The following is a 24,598-nucleotide window of genomic DNA, read 5'->3' as shown; positions in this document are numbered from 1 at the left end:
CCTAAACTCATTACATTCAACTAACATCCCAAAGATCAAACTAGAAACAGTTGATGGAGCATTCGAAACTTGCTTTAGAGCTTGTACAATAATCAATGAGTCCCCTTCTAAAACCAAGTCTCTAATTCCCACCTCCTTAGCAAAGATTATACCAGCTTCAAATGCATTTGCTTCAGCTTCAACAATCCCCAATGGAGCATGGAATTTCTTGCTTAAATCTGCAATGAATTTTCTTTCTTGATCCTCTCTCAGCATAAAAGAAGCTAACTTACCGTATCCTCCATCATCTTGTCTACTAATACTCTCATTCTAAATTCTTATTATATTTATTTATATGCATAAACTTATTATCTGCAGTTAATCCTTTAACAAACTATAATATTAGATATAACTCAACTAAATTTAATCCAATATATATATATATATATATATATATATATATTTTTTCATCAATAAGAATCACCCTTACCTTCAAACGATTTAGGTAGGGATAATTTCACCCCAATATTATCGTCCATCTCACATTTAGACTACATTCAACATGTTGCTTAACAACATAAAAAAAATTTGTACCCTAGAGCATAACTGCTCTTATGGTAATCCCATCAACCTATAATTTTAGGGAGACTTTCGACACTCTCTTGTTTCCTCCTGTAAACAAGTTCCTAGTTTTGATTTTCAGCTCAACATCAAGTAGGTCCCTTAAAAAATGTTATGCTGGACATGCTAGACAGGATTCATAAAATTCAGGCAAAATATCACATAAGCAAAGTCTACTAAATAGACTCAAAAGAGTTTCTAAGGAGTTATTCTTCAGAACATGATAAAGTTCCACCAGAGAATATTCAGGTCCATCCTCTTAACTGGAACACACAAAATAACTTGACACTACTAGCATTCTTCAGTGATTTAAAACTAGAGGGAAATTTCATCATGATCAAGTTCAAGCACTCAAGGTGCCTGAGTTTTGGCAGCATTGGTGCAGCATGTCCATGTAGAACTCGCACTTGCTTATGTCGCTTCTGTAACCTTCCAGGCACTGCAAGGCAAAAAAAAATGTTGAACTTAGTCTTGCTAGGAAACTATGGCCACTCAATACCACCACCAAGATTTCCAACTGTTCAGAAACTAGTACCAAACAGTTTGAAAAACATGTTAAACACAAATAGCTTTTTTTTCATAAATAAGTTATACCTAAATAGCTAGGTAGCAAAGAAAATGAGAATGGGTAAAAAGGGTGAGAAACAAAGAAGGAAGCACTTGAAGAATTATATATATATATATATATTTTTTTTTTTTGATAGGTAAGTAAAGATTTTATTGACTAAATCATTAGATGTGTTCTGAAGGTGTGATAGAGACAAATTATTAGATATAAGCAGTTTGATCCAATTCAGCATCAAGTTCAAATAATCCTTGTAGCATGGTCAAACAATGAAGATAGCAGATAAACAGGAATTGTTTTGTAATGGATTGATATCCGCATTCAGACCAAAAGCATTTCCAAAAGGCTCAAAAGGAAAAGAAAAGGATTTATTCAGAACTAGGGAAAACAACTTGAAACCAAATAGTTCAATTAGACAAAAAATTGTATTTATAAAAAAAAATATCAGACAAAGTGGTATGAGGAGGAGAATCATACATCAATTAAGGCCTAGGATTGATCAGCACAAACAGTAGAACTTCCAACACCGTTTGTGTTTGGAGCTGGTGGAACATCAGAAGCCGATGAGGCAACAGTCTCATGCTTAATGACACGAGGACCCATCAGAGCATCCATAGCCCTGTGAGCAATAGAAGTACCAGTAACCCAGGCCAAGCCTATGCATCAACAAATAAGGTGCTGTAAGATTCTAGGAACTCATAAATATATATATATATACACACACACTCTCTCCCCCAATTCATAAGAGAGATAATTGTGGCATCGAGGAACATTTAATACTCACCATCTGCAATAGTGGCACCAAGTGATCCCATTACAGATCCACTTCGACCTTGTGCAGGCACTGGATGAGGAGGAGGAGCAGCTGCTGTAGAAATGAAACAGTTTAAACACTATGATAAGATTAAATAGGAAAGACAATATCACTAAGTAATACAATCAAAATGATAAAGAATGTTCATTGTCTTACATATGACAATATTAGGCATCTACCTCGTTATAACAAAAACACCGAACCCAACTACTCAACCAGGAATTCTCTCATTCCCAAGAATAGAGCGTGTTTACCCAAATGTTCAAGGTAAAGACGATAAAAGCACACCACACAATGATCAAGTGCTTTAAATTGCCAAAAACACCGAATTGATAGAAAATACAAGCAAAAATGGTATTTGGCGTAAAAGAAAATAATCAAATCAAAGATCCCAGAAACCAAATTCTGACTTCTCCTTATTTTATGTAACTAGTGAACACTTCCATAGGAAGATGTCACTGGGATTACATTATATAAATGCTAAAACAAAACTTTTAGCATACCCAAAGGAAAGGGGCTATATAAGCAAACAAAAAGCAACATAAGAAAGAAAGGAATACCCTCTAGAAAACTAAGAAACAAGTCATGCACAATAGAAGGTTCACATAATCCACACATAATTTTACCTGGATGAAGCAATAATTAAGGAAGAATTAGGTTAAAAGGAAACTTAACACGTTCATGGCAAGCTACAGAAAACGATTATGATTAAATAGGCTTTTAGCCAAAACAAGCCATCGATGCTTAGCTCAGAAATAATTTTTTTTGCCTTTGTTTATTTTCTCTAGTAATTAACCATGGTGATCATTTAAATATCACCATAGAAAGAAGTGGTTTATTGTTTGTGTTATGATTTTCATGTATGCTAGGGCCATACTTCTCTGTGGATTCTAAATAGGACCTTCAAAGTTCATTAACTACAAGCTTTCTTACAATTGGGAGAAAACATGCCACAGAACACTATTGAATTGACTTGCAGGTGGCTAGTTTCATGCTCATTTTCGTACATTCAATACGGGTTACAAGACATGCTTTCATATTACAAAGGCCTCTAGCCAAAGCAAAACTTACTAGCTTTTAGCTGATTACCCTTTGGTCACGTCCCACTTCTTATAGATTTGAGATACCTGTCCTGAATTCTCAATTAAGAAACTGCATACCAGTAGCAAATAGATGCCTAATAACATGCAAACATAATATAAAAGTGTCATTCTGACCAAGGTGCAAAACTAGCTTGAGCTGTAGTAGCTTTTGCAAACATAATGAAAGAACCAACATAGCCTAGAATCTATTCATCATAAACAATTAATAAAGTATAACATTTTGTGTCCTAAACATATTTTTGTTCTTTTAGATGAATGAGAATTTATTCCTTAGAAACAATTACAGCAGTATCAAGACAAGCAGACTACCAAAGAACCAAAACCATACAGAGATCCCTATAAGAAAAAAGGGATAAAATACTAAAGATAACAGGACAACATATCATCAAAAGCAAATGGGAACATATACCAATCCAACTGCTAAGACTTAAGAATCAAATACAGTCTCCATCTAACCTTTGTTTCTAGCTGAATCCTCATATGCCTGCTTGATGCCATCTGCATCTAACCTTTAAGACAATATTCTTGAAGATAGTTTCTTCATCTTTAGATTGTTACCATGCCAGTGGGTGTTTTCTCCATCCAACTATGATATAAATGAGCAATCCAAGCAACTTTAAGAATGAGAACAACAAAGTTCTTTTGCCTTTTAGAACACCAATTGCCCAAGCTAACTTTGCATACCATGTCTTCCAGGAATGGAACAAGCTTTAATAGTTACACCCAAATATGTTTTAATATCTCTACTTTCTCCATCTTCTAAAAATGCAATGAAATACACCATCTTGGTAATCCCATTGCAGCCACCAATCCATAGTGGATAATCTATTCTATATAGCTAACCAAATGATGAAACTATGATTGCAAATAGATTTAGAAAACTAGATAAGCTTGCACTACTCAAATTTTGGTAGAGTAACTCCAATAACACTCCAAATTCGAATATTCCAGATTTTACAAGTTCCAAAGTGACATTTTCTTCTGTATTATTATCAATGTTCACCTTAGTATACCTGCCTTGAATATAAACCAGAGCCTACTTATCAAAAAAATAAACCAGAGCTGCAAACATTGCTAACTGCCAACTTTAGACACCCACAATATGCCAATTTTGTTTCTCCCCTGTTTTGTGTTCTGCTTTGTTTCTTCAATGAATATACCATTTCATCGCGTTATAAAAATAAAATAAAATAATAAAAAAGAGGACCCACAATATGCCAATCATCCAGCCAAAGATAATCAAGTACCATTCCCATCTTCAGTAAGATGTTTGAGAAACTGTCCACCTAAATAGGAGTCTAAAAATTTATAAAAGTTCCATATGCCAAATAGCTAGTAAGAGTCTAGATTCCCTTACAGTACCTTTTCGCATGCACAGAAAAATTGGCCAATATGACACCCGAAGAAAAAAATTTCTTCACACAAAATTAAAAGATGCCAAGTTTTGAGCAAAGAGGCAACGAACTTACCGTTCTATACATAGCTAAAAGATCTTGCAGGAGTGCATATCCAAAGTTCAAAATTATGTTCAAAGAGACATGTAGATGCTTATATTGTGCTCCAATTTGGGAATTACTGCTAATATCAATGCTAGAATGATTCAGGAGTTTTTCCTGAGCACAGCCAATCAGATGATTAACCAGATTAGATATATCCACAAATGGGAAAGACCTGACAATAATTCAAAGCATGCAGCAAGTAACTTACCACATAGAACATAGTTTTGAGAAGCTTTTCACATAATAGATCCAATCTTAAATCCACTACAAATGAGTCAAACGGAAATTCCCAAGAGGTAATATTCCCCACTAACTCTTCTGGAAGGTTTTGTCCAGAACTTGATGAACCTAATCTCCGCAATGCATCAGTGATATGTTCAAAAGTACTGTTAAGGGCTTCAACAAACCCAGAACTATTGCCCTCAGTAAGTTCATTGATTGACGGCATGGAATTATACTCTTCCTCCATCAATTCTCCCTGCAAAAATTTTGAAGTAACATTTATAAGTTCTATTTCAGACAGCAGGTTAGAAGATTGGACAATCTAGTTATATTCCCGCTCAGAGCCCAAGCAACAAAATAAGCGTAGAAGAAGACAAATAGAAAGGAGGAAAAACAAAACATGAGAAGATACCTAATGCAGGAGCATAACCAAAAATTATTTCAATATTTCATTTTAGATTTTTAGTAGATAATTTCATATTGTAACGTAGTTATTTGTTTAGTTTGGATTGGTATTTGAGTTTGGTTAGAATTAGTAGTTTATCATTATCATTTGTTTAGGATTATTGGATTAGTATTTGAGATTGTTTAGGATTATCATATTAGTATTTGAAATCGTTTAGGATTTGTTTAGGAGAGTTTATCTTTATCATTATGATTCCTGGAAGCTGTATATAAAGCTCCAGATGGTTCCTTTTGTATTTTACAGATTATTATTATTATTGAGATTATTTTCATTGAATTGTTTGGTGGTGATTCCAAACACCTTAGGTGGGAAGCCTAAGGTTCTTCGGTAGGACTAATCTAGGTGGGAAGCTTAGGTTGTCCTGTATCAATACCTTTCTAAACACCACTTCAAAATGACTAAACAAAACTTATATAACTGAGCTTGAATCCATATCTTGCTTTTGGAAAGCTAAGAGATGCTCCTCAAACTTCTTTATGGCCTGGAAGTTTTGAGACACCAACTGTTCCATTTGTTTTGTAATAACATAACAGTGTGAGGTACTAGCTAGTGTTGCTGTAGATCTGTTTTGGCCAAGAAGGTAATAATCCAATGCTTCCTGTTACAGAATTATCATCAACATTGTCCAAGAAATACTGTCTTCAAAGAAAAACACAATGAGGAACAATAATATTGCACCTTAGATTTCTGAAAATCGGGAACAAATTTTCCAATGAAAGCAAGAACCCTATTTGCTGCAGCTTTGACACCATGACAAGTGTTCAAATGGGTATCTTCAAATGTTCTTAGCACCAGCGATGCTTCATTCAGCATGGCACACAAACCATCAAAGAGTTCCTGCAGAGAAAAATTCTCATATCTTAAGCTTAAGAGAAAGGTGAAACAAAATATCGGGAAAAATTATAACAAACTTGCCAAGCCACATTCCAGACTGAAAACTTACCTTCTGCTGCCACAGGCATTTCAAGGTGCCATGTTTATATTTGATATGGCACACACTAACAGTTTCAATATCAGTGGTTGGAGAATTTGGATAGAGATTTTCCAATGTAGATACAGATTCCCTCAAGCGCTTCAATTGCCTAGCAAAATCATTGACAGCAACCTGCTGCATCTGCTGTATCTCAATGAGCTGGTTGAGAAAAGCCCCCAACCTATCAACCTAGAAAAAAAAACAAGAAATCAACACAGGAGGATTATATATACTCTTGGAACTAACTGTTTCTTAAATAATTGTGTAGAAACTGGACAGGCAAGTAAGGCCTGACCAGAGAGACAATAATAGTGATTTTTAGATGCACAAACTCGTTAAATTCTAGCATTCACCCCATATGTAAATTAATCAGGTTTCCCATGTCAAGCAAGATATCACAAAGAAAAATGGAATTGTATCAAGTTGGCAACACTACCTAATATGGCAATGGAACATAAAGCATGAGAAATTAGTTGATTAAACAAAATCAAACTAAAAAGGTCTTTTCAGTTGATATTTAGTTAGAGATCTACCTGTTCACAAGTAATATCCTTGTGGGAGTTTAGGCAAATCTGTTGCAGAAGCAGCACTGATGCTATGCTCTTAAAGTAGTACTCATTGGCGGTTTTCCATTCAGCAACCAAGGTCTCATGGGGAAAACTTCGAAATTTGCTGGCAGCGGCAACATCCAAAGCTCCAGGAGCCAGTCTACTTTGTGTCAGGAGCAGATGCTGTCCATCATATGATGGCTCAAGGAACCACCAAGATTTGTGTTGGCCCTATAAAGTGCCAGTCATGAAAAAGAAAACCAACATTTAGCCTTTATAATAATGCACACACAATCTGAGCTATAGATTACAACAATTAATATCCCAGCATCCAATTTTGATTACCTCCATATATATAGACTTGTGCCTAGACATGCCACTGCTTTCTAACAGCTTTAGAAGCTCTGAAAAGGCCCCCCTCTTCCCCAGACTCTTGTTTGTGTCCTTCCATAGATCACCATAATGCACTACAGTTTGATATATATTTTCAATTGTGCACCGCACATCCTTCCATTGTTCCTGGCACAAGAGGCATGTAGACTGGGAGGCCGAACATTGCCTTAAAATACTACCAACCTCTGCACAAAGTACATATTCATAAGACCGGAAATGCCAAGTAGGCGACTAACGGAAGAAAAAAATATATTAAGGAATATAACTCAGAAATAAGTAGGGAGGTGGGGGGGGGACAACCACCTCCCTACTTCCAACCAATTATACCATTCAAAATCAAACTTCCAACCTTTAAAAAAAAAATCAGGCATAAACAATGACCTTGAAACTAGCCGTCCTCATTATTGCAATATCTTGTTGAAGTTTTGAAAGAAATAATTTAATTTTTACAACAACTGAGTAGCATCCTAATGTGTAGATGAAGTTAAAACACAGGAGCATCCAACTGTCACTAACCAATGATCTCATTAATGAACATCCAGCCCCAAACACAATGAATTAAACATGTTTTACCTGTGAGGTAACAAGAACAATGACATATGCACACGCAAAAGCGTCATTATCAGGGCTGATACAATAGGAGAGAACCTGTACCATCAAAATTGGGAAATATATTAATATCATCTCTTTTAGTTTACTGTTTACTTTATAAAAAAAAAAAAAAAGGATTTACTGTCAATATCCTATAAGAACTAGTACAAATTTTCAATTTGAACTTCACCAGAGCATAATAGTCAGAATGTCTAAGACCATCAAACATCATGAAAAAAAAAATTATGAGCTGCAGAGCCTCTCAACAGTGACTCCAATGCTGTATTAAAATAAAAGGAAACAAATATTTAAATCCTATCATCAGACAATTTTTATTTAACTCCATACTTGGACTCATAGTAGTTAGTATAGAACTTCTAGACTTGGCTAACCCCGATTTCCGAATTCTACATTCTCTATTGTTTTGATGTGTATAAAGATTTAATTCTAAATGTTCTTTCCAAACTTAGGGTCCGTTTGGAAACAGTTTATTTAGCTGAAACTTAAAAAAATTTCTGCTGAAAGTGTAAAAAAAAAAATGTTAAAAGTTAGCTAAATAGTACAATGGAACCTATAAATAATATCAAAAAGTGTAATGAGACCCATAAATAGTACCAAAAAGAAGCTAAAAACAAAAATAAGCTGAACTTTTCATCACATCCCAAACAAACTCTTAATTATCAAAAAAAAAAAACTTTTGAACTCTTTCCAAATATCGAAGAAAATCCCACATTTTCCAACTTTAAGCATGTTAACATGTATTCCAAAAATTTCTGTCTGTTTCTGCCATTCTACGAATAATCCAACCAAAAACTGAATCTAGGTAGAACAGGAGCATGCCTTTGGCCAGATTTATGAAATTACCTTCTTTGCAAATGCTGCCATGCCGACAGATTGAGGGCAATGAGGATCATGGAAAATCTTAACAATTTCACATGCCTTTTCACTGCAAATGGTAAATCAATACAAACAAGATCCAAAAGTACTAGTTACCTTTGTGGTGAAGAATTAAAACCAAAATGAATGCCATGAATAAAACAAGAATTTGAGTTCTTTAACAATGAGGCTTTATTAGCATTAGAAGGGAATGATTCTTGTGTGCAGCTCCTCAAGAATAGGGATAACCCTCCTCTATCTAAAGAGGCTGAAGCAGCAACTACAAGTCTACAACATTCACAAATGAATGAGAAAGATCATAAATCAGCCAGTTTGATCAGTAACAATCACTTTTTTAGTTCAAAGTCTTGAATAATACAGTAATTTATAATAATAATAAATAAGCTTCTCAAAAAATTAATAATAATAAATAAATAAATAAACCCTTAAGGCAGTCCAGGGCAAAAGGGCTGGCACTTAATTTACTGGTCTGACCAGCTGTAAAGGCAAGCAAAAACCTTTTTTTTTTCTTTTTTCTTTTTTTTTTAAATTTATAAACAAGTAAAGCAAAAACTAGGTCCTTCATATCAGTGACATGCTGCAATTCGCTGTGGTGAAGTGAAAACATTGATGCCATTATAATACTCATCATGATAAAAAAATTTAGATAAAGTAATACAGATAATAAAGACAAACCAAAAAATATTCATTGATAATTAAACATTTCGCTAGAATGCAGCATTAATCAAATCTATCTCACCTGACAACTTTCGTTGACCTACGTATTTGATTTATCGACCTTTTAATAAGCTTTTCATAGCTGCTCAAATCCTAACAAAAAATAAGACCACATCACCTACCGATATAAAGGAAGCAAGTCACAAAGCTTATAACTTAGACTTCAATAAAATAACAGACACAAAATCTACAACAACAGTATCTAGGTGAGTAATAGGTAATTATGTTAGCCTTTTCTATATATAAGGCCCAAATAAAATTTAGGAAAATATATATACTAATTCCAGTTTTTCAAAACTTAATCCCTGTAGTGTCAGCAATACCTTATTGTAAGTCAACCTCAAAGCCTGGTTTCTTTCATCTACCTCTTTAAATTTGTGTAGTCTTGCCTGTTCAAAATTTAGAGCACTTTCTGCAGCCCAAAGTACTTTACCTATCATCACGTTGCCAATTGATGAGGGAAAAATATTAAATGAGACAAGTCACTAAACAACAAACACAAAGCATGTTATAATCAAATCCATCAAGTATTCAAAAAATTTACTTGAAGTTCCTGCATTGGCATTCATTTGAAGTCCGGCATCTTCTTGTGCCACCCTAGCAACAACTCTTGTTGAGGTTTCACTAGCTAGCCTTTCTGCAGCTTCTTTTGTGGCTCTTCTCTCAGCTTCCAAAGCAGCTCTTTTTGCTTCATCAAGTCCGGCCTGCATTCCAAAATATTTTTATTACTTAGAAGGATGATGGAATCAGCCCTGAAATGCCAATAGCTATACCAGAAGTACTTTGTCACAACAGGGAACTGACCAGGAAGGGCACCAAGTAACCAGAAACCCAATTAGAAATAGTGGAAAACAAAATGCATCTAACGAAGAAATGGAATAGCAAAGTCTTGTGTAGCCTAATGGAAAGCGTTAGCATGAAGTGCAAAAATGTAGCCCCAAAAAGCAAAAAAGGCATGGGAAGCGCCAAAGGAGTTCCAGTTTGCTCATAATCCAAGAGCTGTCAAGATAACTCTGCGTGCATTTCAAAGGATATCTACAGGAGTAACATGAATAGAGGAGGCTTGAAAGAACTAATATAAAAATTTTTAGCAGAAAAAACATCAAAGAACAGAAAGGTCAAGCCAACAAACCTCAGATTCTGCTTTAGCTTTTTCCTGGCGTAGTTTTTCTTCATGGGAAGCCTTTTCCTTTCTTTTGGCCTCTTCATAAGCTGCATCACTTCTTATTCTTCTTTCTTCTATTTGTGACCTCAGTTCATGGTCCCGCTGAACAGTAGTCAAGTGATTATCAAGTGCTTCTGCACTGCAATGATTGTAAGAAAATATCCAAAGACATTTCTGGGATTATTTTAATTGATTTGACCCGTGTGGAACCCAAAAAGAGGAAAGAATTAAAAAAAGCAGAAAACAAACATCCATTAAGCCACATAGGGAATGAGGAATGCACAAAACAATTCAGATTTCAAGACTTTTCAACATTAAAACAAATTGTATCATGCTCCAGAAAGCAGGAATAGATGCTGAAACAAAGTTAAGATGCTTAAACATCATCTTTTGCCAATGACACGACAAATGGCTTCAATTTATATATCAAGATACCTAAATCAAACTCCAGATTTATTACCCTCCAAAAAAAAGAATCAAAATTTATATTAGATATTATTAAACGTGAAGTTACCTTTTCAAATGTATTTCTTATATCCATATCTTTTGCAAATAAGAACATTGCCCAGCATCAAAAGATCTCCCATAAAACCTACCAATGAACAATATTCAGTTGCCTACAACACCAACAAACAAAGCCTTAGTCCCAAAATTTTGGGGTTGGCTATGAATCCTCAATATATTAGTTAGGGTCACTCATATGTATTCTTTGTCTCCAATCTACTCTATCTAAAGACATATTCTCTGTTACTCTCTAAGTTGACATGTCCTTTTTTATTACTTCTAGTAATGTGATTTTTGGTCTTCATCTACCTTTTTCCGTTCCCTTAACTTAGATAACTATATTCAGTTACCTACCCATTTTTTATTCCAATTAGTTATAGCTCTCCATCCCTCCCTCTGTCATTTGTTATTCTCTACTATCTTTTATAGAAACAAACAGAATTGAATCTAAGAGAACGAAATCCATATAAAGGAATTTAAAAATCACCAACTAGAGAGATTATATCATGTGTGCATTCACTTGATAGGTTTATTATAAAGATATGGTTAGAATTTAGATATCACAGGCAAAGGTAGCAGAAAGACACAACTACAGAAACTAGGATATTCCCAAAACTCCACTATTTCATTAAAATAAAGAATGTCATCATGACATAGCACATTGTCTTACATTTTCTGTTGGTATTGAGTATCAAATTTCCTATCCATTTCGCATCTTGCTTCTCTGTATCTCACAACTTGAGTAAGGGCAGAAGTATACTTTTCACTTAAATCTGTTTCTAAAGCAGAAATTTTGTTCCTAATCTCCTCTTGCTCATCAATCAAAACACTACGTTTATGCACCAAGCAAAAAAGGAAAATATTAATAAGACATTTACAAAAAGACATAAATTAAAGCATGGGTTTCCTCTGCTATCTATGACAACTCAAAAAGGTCAAACACGAGTTAAGAACACAAGATAAATTCATTTATTTCTTGACATCCAGGTTTAATATTATAAAGTCAATTCATTTTTATACTAATCCAGGTTTAACAAAGAATTGTATATCAAAAAGAAAAAGGAAGGCTCCATAAGTAAGTGCAAATAGAGTAGTACAAGCACCAGAAGCAGCAGCAACAGTAGTAGATTTTAAAAATAACCTTATGAATATGGATGTATAGAAGTAAGGATCATAATTTTAATGTCATGTTTTTGAAACAATAGTGTAATGTAATGTATGGTTCTCAATTTACTTTACTTGTCATGATAGATCAGCTAAACTAAAGGAAAATCCAAAAGAAATAGCATTGAAATTGATTTTTGTAGACCAATCAGAATTGACCCTAGGATTTATAATTGCCTCAAAAGTTCAATAAAGGTCATAACAACTTAATGAAAATTAAAACATCTATTAGACATTCTCGAATAGAAAATGATTTCTTATAAATTTTAAATCCATTTGATTTCGTCTTTTTTAATTATTTAGGAAAAAAGGTTTTGAATCTTTAGCACAATCTTTAGCAAGTGGAAAATACAACAATCAGTGCGCAATCAAAATCAACATTGATATCTACATACCTTAACTTGAAGGTGATTTTCATGGCTTAGCTCATGCAAAGCAGTCCCACTATTCCCTCTTTGTCCGTCAAGTAGGAGCATTGGTTTTCAAAAGTCGACTCGCCATCACTGTAATTGGAAGGTAAAAATGTAAGAATACCATCATTAAAAATAAAATTCCAAAGCAAACATCCATTTATATCGTCAAAAAAAGTTTCCCGTGTTAAAAGTAAAACAAGAAGAAGAAGAAGTTAGCACCTCAAACTTCCGTACTCCTCAACCTCGCTTTCAGTGTCGTCATCATTCTCATCCACAGAGACGCGCATTGTAAAAGGCTTACAGCTTCTATTGGAGAAATCTCTAAACAGAGTTCAAGATGAAAAATGTTCATACTAGCAAAACAAAAACAACATGCATGTATATATTTATGAAAAAAATGTGATACCTAGGTCCTGTTTTGGCAAATTTAGGTGCAGAGAGATAGAGCTTAATTTGCAGTGAATTAAGTTCTGATAAAATATCATCAAACTTCCAATCCAGCTCGAGATCTATGGTGATTCCATCAAATCTTTGGGGACAATCACAACACCCCTAATTGAATACAGAATTTCCTCAATAATTAGAAGAATAAAAGAAAGATCTCAAATGGACCAAACAGAGAGATCGAAAGGGAAACTGACATTGTTATCTATAAACCTCATGGAGTAGGAACGGATTCGCCTTTGGAATTAGGGTTTTCAATGGAGGACGAAAAGAGTCTGAGTGAGAGTGAAAGCCATTGTTTTGAGGGTTTTATTTTGTTTTTCTGAAAGTAGTATACAAAGAATGCAAAAACCCGCGTTTTTTTATTTTAAATTTTTTTTTTGAAAGTCGGTGACATTTCCTTCCTCTAACTCTTTAACACTAGACCAGTTATCTTTACTCTTAAGATTTGGGCCCTTTTGGGTCTATTTACTGCCCCAGAACTGGGCCTTATATGCAATTGAAGATTATTACCTCAAGCTTAGTGTGTTTTTGGTTTTTCTTGTTTGTTGTTGAGTACTTATTCATTTTTAATTATTCAAACTTCCAACTAGAAAGGAATCTCAAAATTCCAACTATTTCTACAAAAAATTTACTAACTTAATAAGCATAGACAATGAAAAATAACAACACAAAATTTTGGCCAAAATTCTCAATTTTGAATACATTTTTTCCACCTTAAACAGAAATTCACTTAAGTTGTCCACCCCAAATCCAAAACTTACACTTTCAATGAGATACAAAAAGTAACATTCTGAGTCAATACAAGCACCAAACAAGTTTCAATTTTTTCCTTTCTTTTAAGCAAAAGCCCTAAAATTTGATTTGTGCTCAAAACCCAGAATACTATAATAGCTGGGAACAGTAAACCACCAATCCTAAAACTTTCTAATCAAACAAAAAAAACCCAACACCACACTTCAAAGAAATAAATAAAGAACAAAAGAAAAAGGGAGGGGCTTACAATTTGCAAATATAGTGCATTAAAAGATAAGTCACAAGTTTTTTATACAATAATAAGTAAGCAACACATACTATTTGTAATAAGAAAAGGTAATAAACATAACAAAACACCAAATAGTACTGTCATGAACATACATATTCAAATATAATAACATTCAAATTAATCACTTACCTGTGCAGGAACTTCGTTGGAGACCTTAGGTGCAGGAAAACTTTGTTGGAGGAGGATGATGAAGATGGTGAGGAGAACAAAGGGAGCTCCATATATAAGCCAGACGCCAGACGCGGAGTGAAGGCATTTATGGTGATTTAAGATAAAGCCTGGGTTTATAGGTGTAGCTGGCTGTGCGATTAGGGGGTTTGATTTTGGGGGAGAAAATCAAACCCCCTAATCGCACAGCCAGCTACACCTATGGGGAGACGGATGTATGAGACGGATGCATGAAGCCTAAACAAAAGTAAGCAACACATACTTTTAGTCACTTATCAAAAAAAAAAAAAAAAACTTATTCATTTTTAGTTATTCAAACTTCCAACTAGAAAGGAATCTCAAATAATCTCAAACTTCCAATTATTTCTACAAAAAATTTACTAACTTAATAAACATAGACAATGAAAAATTAGGACACAGAATATTGGCCAAAATTCTTAGTTTTGAATACATTTTTTCACCTTAAACAGCAATTCACTTAAGTTGTCCACCCCAAATCCAAAACTTACACTTTCAATGAGATACAAAAAGTAACATTCTGAGTCAATACAAGCACCAAACAAGTTTCAATTTTTTTTCTTTCTTTTAAGCAAAAGCCCTAAAATTTGATTTGATGCTCCAAACCCAGAATACTATAATAGCCGGGAACAGTAAACCACCAATCCTAAAACTTTCTAATCAAACAAAAAAAACCCAACACCACACTTCAAAGAAATAAATAAAGAACAAAAGAAAAAGGGGAGGGGCTTACAATTTGCAGAGATAGTGCATTAAAAGATAAGTCACAAGTTTTTTTTATACAACAATAAGTCGGCAACACAGACTGTTTGTAACAAGAGAAGGTAATAAACATAACAAACCACCAAATAGTACAGTCATTAACATACATATTCAAATATAATAACATAATTGTTCCTTAGTCCCTAGGGTAAACTAGTCCCTAGTTTGAAGTAACTCAATCCATTCCCATCGTGTATCTTGATCCATGGCGATAAAAGCTTGCCTCCAATCGAAATCCCGTAATTGTTCAAGGGCCTCGAACTTGGTTTCTTTATCAAGACCAGACATAGAGATCAAAATTTTCGTGGCCCATGCCATTGAGTAGTCATGAACTGGTGCAGAATCTACTGTTTTTTTACTTTCAGGGGCAAAGGACACTGTTTTCCTCTTCTTCCTGGAAGAGGCGTCGGTGTGAGCTGGCTGCTTCCCTTTTGGGTTGCTGCTTTGCTCGTCCACATCATCTGCAGAGTGTTGGGCAGAGCATGTTTGTGCAACTGTGAGGAAGAGCTGTCTTAGCAACCCATAGTGGTCCAGCCCCTTGTTACGAAAGCCATTGTAGTTACTCTTCGACTAGAAACAGACAAGATGTGGTATACATGGGATTAGAGACAGAGACACTGGTATGTATGGGAAATTTATTAAATGTATAACACTCACCTTCGTTGCATTTAACCACGCCTCGTCACTACCTGTGACGGTGTTGGTATTAGGATCCCATCCCATTCCAGGCATCCCAATTAGTTGGGAAAACAAATTGTATTTGGTTCTAAGCCGTCTAAGTTTTCCTTTTATTTGTTCGACGCTATAGTGTTTTCCGGTTCGGTTGTTAAACTCCTCGGTGATAGCTTGCCCATGGCCTCTCTTGATTATCCCACTACGAACATTCCCTTTTCCTGCTTCTGCTAACAAAATTACAATGAAATGCTCTACTAATGGTGCAGGCCATAGCTTCCAATCCGCAGCATTGGATGTCTCTGCCATCTAATAGGAAATACACACTAAATATTTGTTTTATAATTTCTCAACTTGAACCTAACCCTATGGTCTAACCCAGTAACTGCACAATGGTAAAATGGTCATTTGAACAGAAAACTGTACCGAACAAGTTGTAGAGTTATGTATAAAAGAAAGTGATGCATCCAGAGCAATACAGAGTGAAGATTAAACTCAAAGCAGTTATACATATATGAAGAGTTAGAAGGGCATGGAGGAAAAACGTGTCCAACAATGAACAGCAAGCAAGAACAAATTTCAGTAACGGTAAACATACCATTTTTGAATTTAACAGAAACATTAAACACTTACCCTAGGTGCAGGAACGTCGTTGGAGGAGGATGATGAAGATGGTGCAAAGTCTGAAGAGGACGAAGAAAGCTCCATATGTAATGCAGAGGCGGGATGAAGGGCAATTAAAGTTGATTTGAGATAAAGGCTGTGGGTTTGACAAAATCCAACAAATATCAACGGTGTAGCTGGGCTGGGCTGATCGAGTAATCAAGGGTGATGATGAAATGGTGCAATGACTGGGGAGTGAAAGTGAAAAGAAGTTGGCTCTGATGAATAGACCGAAGAGTGCGTTGGTCTCGGCTGGGCTTCTCGGTGTCTGATGGATTTCGGCTGGGTTGGGGTTCTTCAGGTTGGACAACTTTTCTTTTGCTGTGAACAAATGAAATCAACACTTATTAATAGATATGAGGAGGTGCAGATCAGTAAAACAGATCAGTAAAACCCACTTCAACACACTCACCAATACCCACTTCAGCTCAAATGGTCTTTGCAATGGACAGAGAAAAATGCAACGGACAGAGAAATACCACAATACCCACTTCAGTTCAAATGGTCATTGACAATGGAGAGGGAGAGATATACGCACCTGAGAGAAGATCACAAATTGCGTTCAAATTGTCTGTTGCAGCGGACAGATGTAAGTTCTTGAAACCCACTTCAGTTCAGACCCAGGTGCAGGAACTTCAAACCCACTTCGTGCTTTTTTTTTTTTTTTTTTTTTTTTTTTGGGAGAACCCACTTCGTGCTTGGATTTGATGGAGTAATGAAATGTGAGAGGGAAATAAGAAAGGGGAAAATTTTGGCTGAAAAATTTTCAGAGAACTGAGAGCTTCGTTTTTGCTGAATTTGCAACAGTAATATAATAAACCGGTCTGAGCTGACATGACAATTCAGAAGGCTGTGGGCTCCACGAGGTTAAGAATATTACGAATTAGCGCCAGAGATATGAAACTCAGAAACTAAGGGCCGTTTGGTTTGTGTTTTTAAACAACATTTTTAGTTTTTAAACAGCATTTTATAAATTTCAACACACTTTTTCACCCACGCGTATTTTAAAAAATTACAAACAACAATTTTCAAACTACTCTACCAAACAACCCCTGAAAACACGAATTTTGTGTTTTCAGTTTTCTCTACTGTAGCTGAACTCAAACTCAGTTTGAGTGATAAAAACAAGCACAAAAAATCAAGCCAAACAACAAGTTTTCAGTGGGTCTCACGCCAATTCTCAATTTAAGGGATAAAAATTCAGTTTAAGTGATGAGAATTGACAAGTCACTGACTTGGGCCCTATGCAGTTGCAATTAATTACAAACGGACAGAGCTTGTGCCCGGATGTTAAACACATTCACTTTAGAGAAAAGAGTAAGGGTGTGTTTGGTAGAGTTGTTTGAAAATTGTTGTTTGTAGTTTTTTGAAATACGTGTGGGTGAAAAAGTGTATTGAAATATGTGAAATGCTGTTTAAAAACTAAAAAATGTTGTTTAAAAACATAAACCAAACGGGCCCTAATACTTGGAGTTTTTTTTTTTTTTTTGAGAATTTTTACGCTGTAAGTTTTTTAAAGAAGCCTTATCTCCTCTTCCGGTGTAAGTAATGCTTAGAGTTAAACGTGGAAATTAAATATTGTTTATTTTGTAGGCAAAGTTATAAGTAAAAGTTAAAGATGTATTTTTACTATGTTATCTTCAAGTTTTATATATACTTAAATTTAGGTTGCTGTGTATTTTTTGGAAAACAAAACTCGGTCCAAACAGGTGCAGACCCTTAAATAATAGTATAGATTAAGAAAGTGATTCTATTTTGTAGGAAGTTAATGAGTAGAAGTAGAAATTTAAATCAACATAAAAGTAAGAGTTCATTAGAAATAATTAATTTAATAATTATTTAAAATATAAATAAATAAATTAAATTAATACAAATAGAAAAATAAAACAAAATAATCAAATAAAATATATTTTTCCTAAAAATTCCATAATTTATTTAACATGCCATTTTATTAACAAAAACAAAACAATAGATGTAGTGAGAGCATCTCCAACAAAGTATATATAGCCAAAATATAGAGAATATATGTTATTGTTTATGCTTTATATGCTACTGTTCATGCTCCAGCAGCTTTTCTATATCTAGAAAATTTTTCTGCTAACAGTTCATTCTTCAAATCATTTTTTTCTATTATAATAATTTGGTGTTGAATAAAAAAATATTGGAAGATGTGTAGCTGTTAAAAAAAAAAAATAAATAAATAAATAATATTTAATGAGATAGATAATCTGTTGAAAAGTATATTTATAAAAATTGATAAATAAATGTAAAAGTCACTATTTATTCTTCAAACAGTACAAAAATTTGATAAATTTACTAAAAATACTCTTATGCAGTTAGATATCTTGAACAAAAATTAAAGTATAATAATAATAATAATAAAGAAGGGTTTTATTAACCGCACGTGCGGTACCAGTTAACCACAAAATTTTTTTACGTTTTGTGGCACAAATTTTATCCTTTTTTGTAATTTATGTTATTTTTTTAGTTTTACAGTACTATTTAGAACTTTTTTGACTCTTTCTGATAAGTTTTTTTTTGTCTTTTCTGCACTTAACATTCTCCATAATAATAATATAAAAAACTCTTTGTTCCCTTCTAACAAGTCTTGGTCGTAGTACAAAATTTTGAATTAAAGTAGCATGGTCCAATCAAAGCACGTGGGTGGGTGGGTGGCTGTGCAACATCAGGCTGTGGTTAGTTATATCCTCCTGACCGCCATGCACGACACTATCAAGATAACGCCTAATTTTTGCCGCGCCGGAAGTCTGACATGGGCTGCGGCCGCAACGGCTCTCGACCGAGGAAGGAGGACCTTTGGCCTGTGTGTCCTCATTCCCACCCAAGGTCACCCCATATCTCCAAACCCTTGTCACAATCCTGGCAGGGTTATTGAAGGGCTTGGGGAGCTAAAAGGACGTGTTTCTTGTTTTGTTAGAGGGTTCATGGAGAGTGAGAAGGACGTTTCCCCCCAAAAAGCCTTATAGAGAGGATGGAGGTTGGTGGCAATTGATCCACACAGAGTTCGAAGAAATGGTTATCAGCGGTATTAATTCTAACCAAATTCCAAGGAGACCGTAGACTGCTGGATCTGCATCTATTCACGAGGATATTGATGAGAACGCGTCTTGCGCATCGAAACGTTAGGCGCAGAATGCGAACAGTCAGGGGACGCCTCGTGATTGAGAAGGACGGAAACTTGAGCTGAATGCGAGATTATTGCCACGTGTGAGATCAGAAGTCCGAACCACCCCTACCCAGGGCACCGCGGGGTTAAGGGTCCGACCCGAGGATGAACCACTTCCGATTAAGCGCGGCCGAGGACGTCATCATGCCAAAAGTAAGATTCCGAGAGTCGAGGACAAACTCCTTCATTCCATACAGAAGTGTTAGACAGAACCAATGCCTTGCATGGTTCTCGGACCCAAGCCTATAAGAAAATGAACCACTCAACTATACCTGGGTACCAGACAGAACCAAGGTATTGCATGGTCCAAGGACTCAAGTCTATGAAAAAACTAGCTACTTACAGAAGAACAGAAGTGTTAGACAAAACTAAGGCATTGCATGGTCCTCGGACCCAAACTTATGAGAAAACTAACCATTCAACTATACCTGGGTACTAGACAGAACCAAGGTATTGCATGGTTCAAGGACTCAAGCCTATGGGAAAACTAGCTACTTACAGAAGAATAGAAGTATTAGACAGAACCAAGGCCTTGCATGGTCCTCGGACCCAAGCCTATGGGAAAACTAATCACTCAAATATACCTGAGTACTAGATAGAACCAAGGTATTGCATGGTCCAAGGACTCAAGCCTATAGGAAAACTAGCTACTTACAGAAGAACATAAGTGTTATACAGAACCAAGGTCTTGCATGGTCCTCGGACCCAAGCTTATGGGAAAACTAACCACTCAAATATACCTGGGTACTAGACAGAACCAAGGTATTGCATGGTCCAAGGACTCAAGCCTATGGAAAACTAGTTACTTACAGAAGAACAGAAGTGTTGGACAAAACCAAGGCCTTGCATGGTCCTCGGACCCAAGTCTATGGGAAAACTAACCATTTAAATATACCTGAGTACTAGACAGAACCAAGGTCTTGTATGGTCTTCAGACTCAAACCTATGAGAAAACTAGATACTTACAGAAGAACAGAAGTGTTAGACAGAACCAAGGCCTTGCATGGTCCTCAGACCCAAGCCTATGTGAAAACTAACCACTCAAATCTACCTGGGTACTAGACAGAACCAAGGTCTTGCATGGTCCTCGGACCCAAACCTATGGGAAAGCTAACTATTTGCGGAAGAACAAAGCGTTAGATAGAACCGAGTTGTGGTACGGTCCTCGGATTCAAGCTTGAGGGACAGCTGATTACCTCATGAGACTAGGTCCAGAGCAGAACCAAGGTATTGAGCAAAACATCAAAGTATAACAAGTAAAAGGAAGCATCAATAAAAAATAAAAAAAAAACTAAAGGCAAACTATTGAATATATATTTCAAATAGAAAGTATGTAGTTTTGTTACAATGTCGCCAAGGCAAAAAACAAAATGAAATGGAAAAGAGAACAAATAAGAGTGTCCTATGCCATTAAAGCGGGGTGGTCTAACAAGATGGCTTACTCCCCCAACTCGGTAGGCAGTTTGTCTTGAGGAGCCTGTTAAAAGGCTTCGACTAATACCTATGGGCCCTGACTCGGAGGGGTTACTTCAGAGGACCCTCCCACAGTAGGAGGAATCTGAGGACAGTGAGGGTGGCTTGGGAGTCAGCAGAAAGCCTTACCACATCTTGGGGCACTTCTTGACTGTCGGTTCCAGCCCCCTCCAACACTCCATGGGGCTCAGCCTCCTCAAAAGGTCTGTTAGCTGAAGATGTGTCCTCGGCAGCTTTGGTCTGACTTTCACTTGTCGCTTGTAATGCAAACTTCTCCTCGGAAGTAATAGGGATAACCTCGCGAATTGCAAGGGGGTAATATACTCTCTTTGCCCTCCTAAGGTCAGACGAGGCATCAACCCCCGCTTGGTTAAGGGCTTCATTCCAGGTTTGGGAACAAAAACACCTGCACACTTCAGGGACTTGAGCCTTGAAGGTAACTTCAGTCTTAGCCACCCCTTGAGCGAAGGCCTCCTCTTCCGCTTGTTCTACGGAACGCTCAGCGTTTATTCTCGCAAACACAGCCTCGTCTTTGGCCCTCACGGCCTCGTCCCTGGTATACTCAGCAATACCTTTCGCCCCGACTGCCTCGGCCAACTTTTTCTTCAGGTCAGCGATGTCCTCTTTGGCAGCCCGCAGTTGGCCCTCAACATCCTGCAAGCGCTTTGTTTGATCCTCGGCCTGCTTCGTAGCCGCGGCTAGGTCAGAGGCCGCACTATCTCTAACCTTTGTCATCTCCTCCAGATTTTCAAGCGCCTTTTTGAGATCTACCTCAGATCTTTTAAGGGTACTTGCAGCCTTCAAGAACTTGTCGCACTCCTGCGCTAAAGTGTTACTCTGGCCGTCGACCTCCTCATCCAGCCTGAAAATAGCCTGGATAGCCTGCCAACCGAAACAAATACGCTGTAAAGGGGAGGGGTGGTGCTGAGCAATAAAGTTCAAACAAAACAAACAAGTACCAGAGGTCTTATCATGCCCAGGTATCTCTTGAGGTTACTGGCAACTTCTGGCCCACTCATGCTCCCTAGCTTAGCCATGTCGGCAGGGAGAAGAAGGGATCTCTTTAGAGCATCGACTACGCGAGCCCCCTCACCTCCTTGGGATTCCCGGATCGTAGCGTCATCCATCAAGGGTTCTCCGTGGAGCATGGCAGCAGGCAGCCAGGCCTGGGGCTCGGACTGTTGAGCGATTTCTTTTCCTTTATGCTGACCACCAATCCTCAGTTGTTTAGAAGGTCCGCTTGCTTCATCCTCCCCTGGAGAAGAGTGGGATCTGCCCCAATCTACTGGGTCCTTGCCCTTAGAGGATCTCTTCCTTTTTGGGTCGGAGGATTTGGGCTGAGAGTCTGAAATTGGAAGGATAGATGACGACCTGGTCTGTGCAGGTGAAGGCTTACGTCCTGGGAGAGGGGGCTTGGGTTGTAACTCCCTTGGCACACTTCTCTCAGATTTACCCTCAAGTAGGTCAAGAAGGCTAGTTGGGGGCTGCCTCTTGAAACCCATCTCAGTCTGGGTGCCAACCCTCGGGGGTTGAAGATCGGCCTCGGACAGGTAGGGATCCCCTAGGTCACCAAAGGGGTCCTCAGACTGGTCAGCTTGGCCAAATACACCAAATTCGTCTTTAGATGAGCTCAGTTCGACCACTTCTTCCCCCTTCTTCGAGCTTCTTTCTTCGGCTTGTGTTGCTTGATGGGATGAGGAAGAACCTGCTAATGGGATGCCCCCCAGAATAGAAGTTCCTTTGGAAAATGAAAATCCGTCCTCTACCACGGTGATTTGCCTAAGCCGAGGATCTCGGGCTTTGATAACGTGCTTTGAGACTGGAAACAACTTCTGGGCTAGATTACATCCGAGGATCTTATGGGCAGCTCTAACCTGATAATCAGTCTCGTTTAGAAAAAGCTCCGCCCTAAGAACAGCTTCCAAGTCCTGCTTGTTGATTAGGCGAAAATGACAAGCAAAGGCGTGCGGATCTGAGAAAAGAGGAACAAAACTCCTATAATTAATCAAGCAAATGAGATATACGACAAAGAAAAAAGAAAAGAAGTAAGACCATCTTCCACCTCAAATGCCCTACCTGGCTCCCCCTCTACCGTTGGGCAGTGGAGACCGTTGTGCCACTCCCCTGACACTATGAGAAAATTTTGAGTCAAACCCTTACTAGAATCGGGGAGGCATTGGATAAGCCAAACCCTATCGTCCCTCGTCTTCATGTAATATGACTTACCCTTCAGGTGCTGAAGATTGTAGCACCAATTCACATCATGGTGGGTTAACCTCAACCCCATTGTTTCATTTAGGACATCTACGCACCCTAGTATCCTAAACATATTAACAGCGCACTAGGTAGGAGCTAGCCGAAAATGCCTAAGGTAATCTCTCATCATTGGCCTCATAGGAATTCTCATGCCTCCCTCTACGAAAGCTATTATGGGAATCACAACTTCGCCTTCGTTCCTTTTAGCGTACCACTCTCCTTCTTCGCAATACCTCAAGCCGACATTATGGGGTATCCCCTAATCAGCCATGAATTTCTCTATCATCTCTTCAGACTTAACTAATTTCTTAAATTTATCCATCCCTAGCAACGACTCAAAGACCCAAAAGAGAGAGAACCAAAGGGGAAAAAGGAAGTAGAGAGAGGTTTGTGCTACAGAGAGAATGAGACTTACAGAAGTGGGGAGATTCTCCTCGGACAGACTCTTTATGCCAAAAAGAAGCACTGGTCAGTGTGGAGATTAGACTAGATTCAGAGTGTGCGTGTCGAAGCTCTTGAATGCACAAATAAGGAGACCAAGCGGTTCAAATGAGTATTTATACTCTCAGTCAAAATTAATTAGGCGGAACTTCCCGTCCATAAAGGCAAGAAATCCCCATCGATTGATTGCCATCACACCACTGGACGTGGGGAACATGGAGCCACAGAAAATTTAATGCGAACGCGCGTCGAATATCGAGGCGCCAGAAATGTCCATTAGGCAAGCGAAAAGACTCCAATGATGACGTCAACCGATGTTGAGTGAATCACGAAATAGGCCTAGGGATATCAAAACCCTCCTCCCCGTCTGAGGATGCGAGCAACAGGGTTTTGAGGGGCTATTTTGGGGCCTGAAAATCTGATAGTCTCAGTCCATTTTGCACCAGGCCCAAGGCCCATGCCGAGGATGGAGAATTGCCTAAGGACATTGTGTTGAGGCCTGGGCTGTAAGGACCACGCTGAGGATGACCCTATCCACGGAGGACCGAGGACAACACGAAGTTGGAGAACAAGCCCAGTACAGGTTGTCATTTCCACAATAAATGCGCTCACCTAATCCCCTGACTGCCCTAATAGAGACGTGACTCTTGAACAGGGTAACCTTGGCCATTACAAATCACATGATTACTGATAACACAGCTGATGGGACGGGTGGTCAAGAGTGAAGCGCACGAATGATCAACAAGTGGAAGAAAGAGATGGTGAGAAGAGGGCTATATAAGGGGAACCAAACAGAACAGTGGGGGGGGGGGGGGAAAAAAAGGAGGATCCTTGG

The 24,598-nt window shown here is 37.4% G+C and overlaps 2 protein-coding genes across 9 annotated transcripts; both read right to left on the bottom strand.

The window, feature by feature from the left end:
- Positions 1–702: 702 nt before the first annotated feature.
- On the bottom strand, positions 703–7,348 carry LOC136071022 (midasin-like). Of its 6 annotated transcripts, none has more exons than XM_065781810.1 (10): positions 7,136–7,348; positions 6,776–7,021; positions 6,213–6,431; positions 5,948–6,106; positions 4,790–5,059; positions 4,552–4,695; positions 3,539–3,668; positions 1,950–2,033; positions 1,643–1,821; positions 703–1,039 (listed from the first exon to the last, which is right to left on the bottom strand). In XM_065781810.1, the coding sequence occupies exons 1-7, from the start codon at positions 7,163–7,165 to the stop codon at positions 3,594–3,596; spliced, it is 1,143 nt and encodes a 380-aa protein (XP_065637882.1). In that variant the 5' UTR covers positions 7,166–7,348; the 3' UTR covers positions 703–1,039; positions 1,643–1,821; positions 1,950–2,033; positions 3,539–3,593. The 6 variants fall into 6 exon arrangements, with proteins under 6 accessions (XP_065637882.1, XP_065637883.1, XP_065637884.1 ...); XM_065781811.1 differs by having other exon boundaries at positions 1,950–2,030; XM_065781812.1 differs by lacking the exon at positions 3,539–3,668.
- A 225-nt stretch (positions 7,349–7,573) lies between these two features.
- On the bottom strand, positions 7,574–17,261 carry LOC111999922 (mRNA export factor GLE1). Of its 3 annotated transcripts, XM_065781817.1 has the most exons (13): positions 16,945–17,259; positions 16,377–16,727; positions 14,253–14,528; positions 13,041–13,186; positions 12,854–12,955; positions 12,617–12,724; positions 11,728–11,886; positions 10,521–10,692; positions 9,933–10,092; positions 9,712–9,821; positions 9,411–9,481; positions 8,639–8,720; positions 7,574–7,831 (listed from the first exon to the last, which is right to left on the bottom strand). In XM_065781817.1, the coding sequence occupies exons 6-13, from the start codon at positions 12,637–12,639 to the stop codon at positions 7,742–7,744; spliced, it is 867 nt and encodes a 288-aa protein (XP_065637889.1). In that variant the 5' UTR covers positions 12,640–12,724; positions 12,854–12,955; positions 13,041–13,186; positions 14,253–14,528; positions 16,377–16,727; positions 16,945–17,259; the 3' UTR covers positions 7,574–7,741. The 3 variants fall into 3 exon arrangements, with proteins under 3 accessions (XP_065637889.1, XP_065637888.1, XP_023887795.1); XM_065781816.1 differs by lacking the exons at positions 7,574–7,831; positions 8,639–8,720 and adding an exon at positions 8,728–8,938 and having other exon boundaries at positions 16,945–17,261; XM_024032027.2 differs by lacking the exons at positions 7,574–7,831; positions 8,639–8,720; positions 9,411–9,481; ... (6 more) ...; positions 13,041–13,186; positions 14,253–14,528 and adding exons at positions 15,020–15,641; positions 15,729–16,052 and having other exon boundaries at positions 16,945–17,256.
- Positions 17,262–24,598: the final 7,337 nt, after the last annotated feature.

This window comes from Quercus suber, unplaced genomic scaffold, assembly GCF_002906115.3.
Source record: "Quercus suber isolate HL8 unplaced genomic scaffold, Cork oak 2.0 scaffold_279, whole genome shotgun sequence".
Lineage (NCBI taxonomy): Eukaryota > Viridiplantae > Streptophyta > Magnoliopsida > Fagales > Fagaceae > Quercus > Quercus suber.
This window is presented reverse-complemented; position numbering and strand designations above follow the sequence as displayed.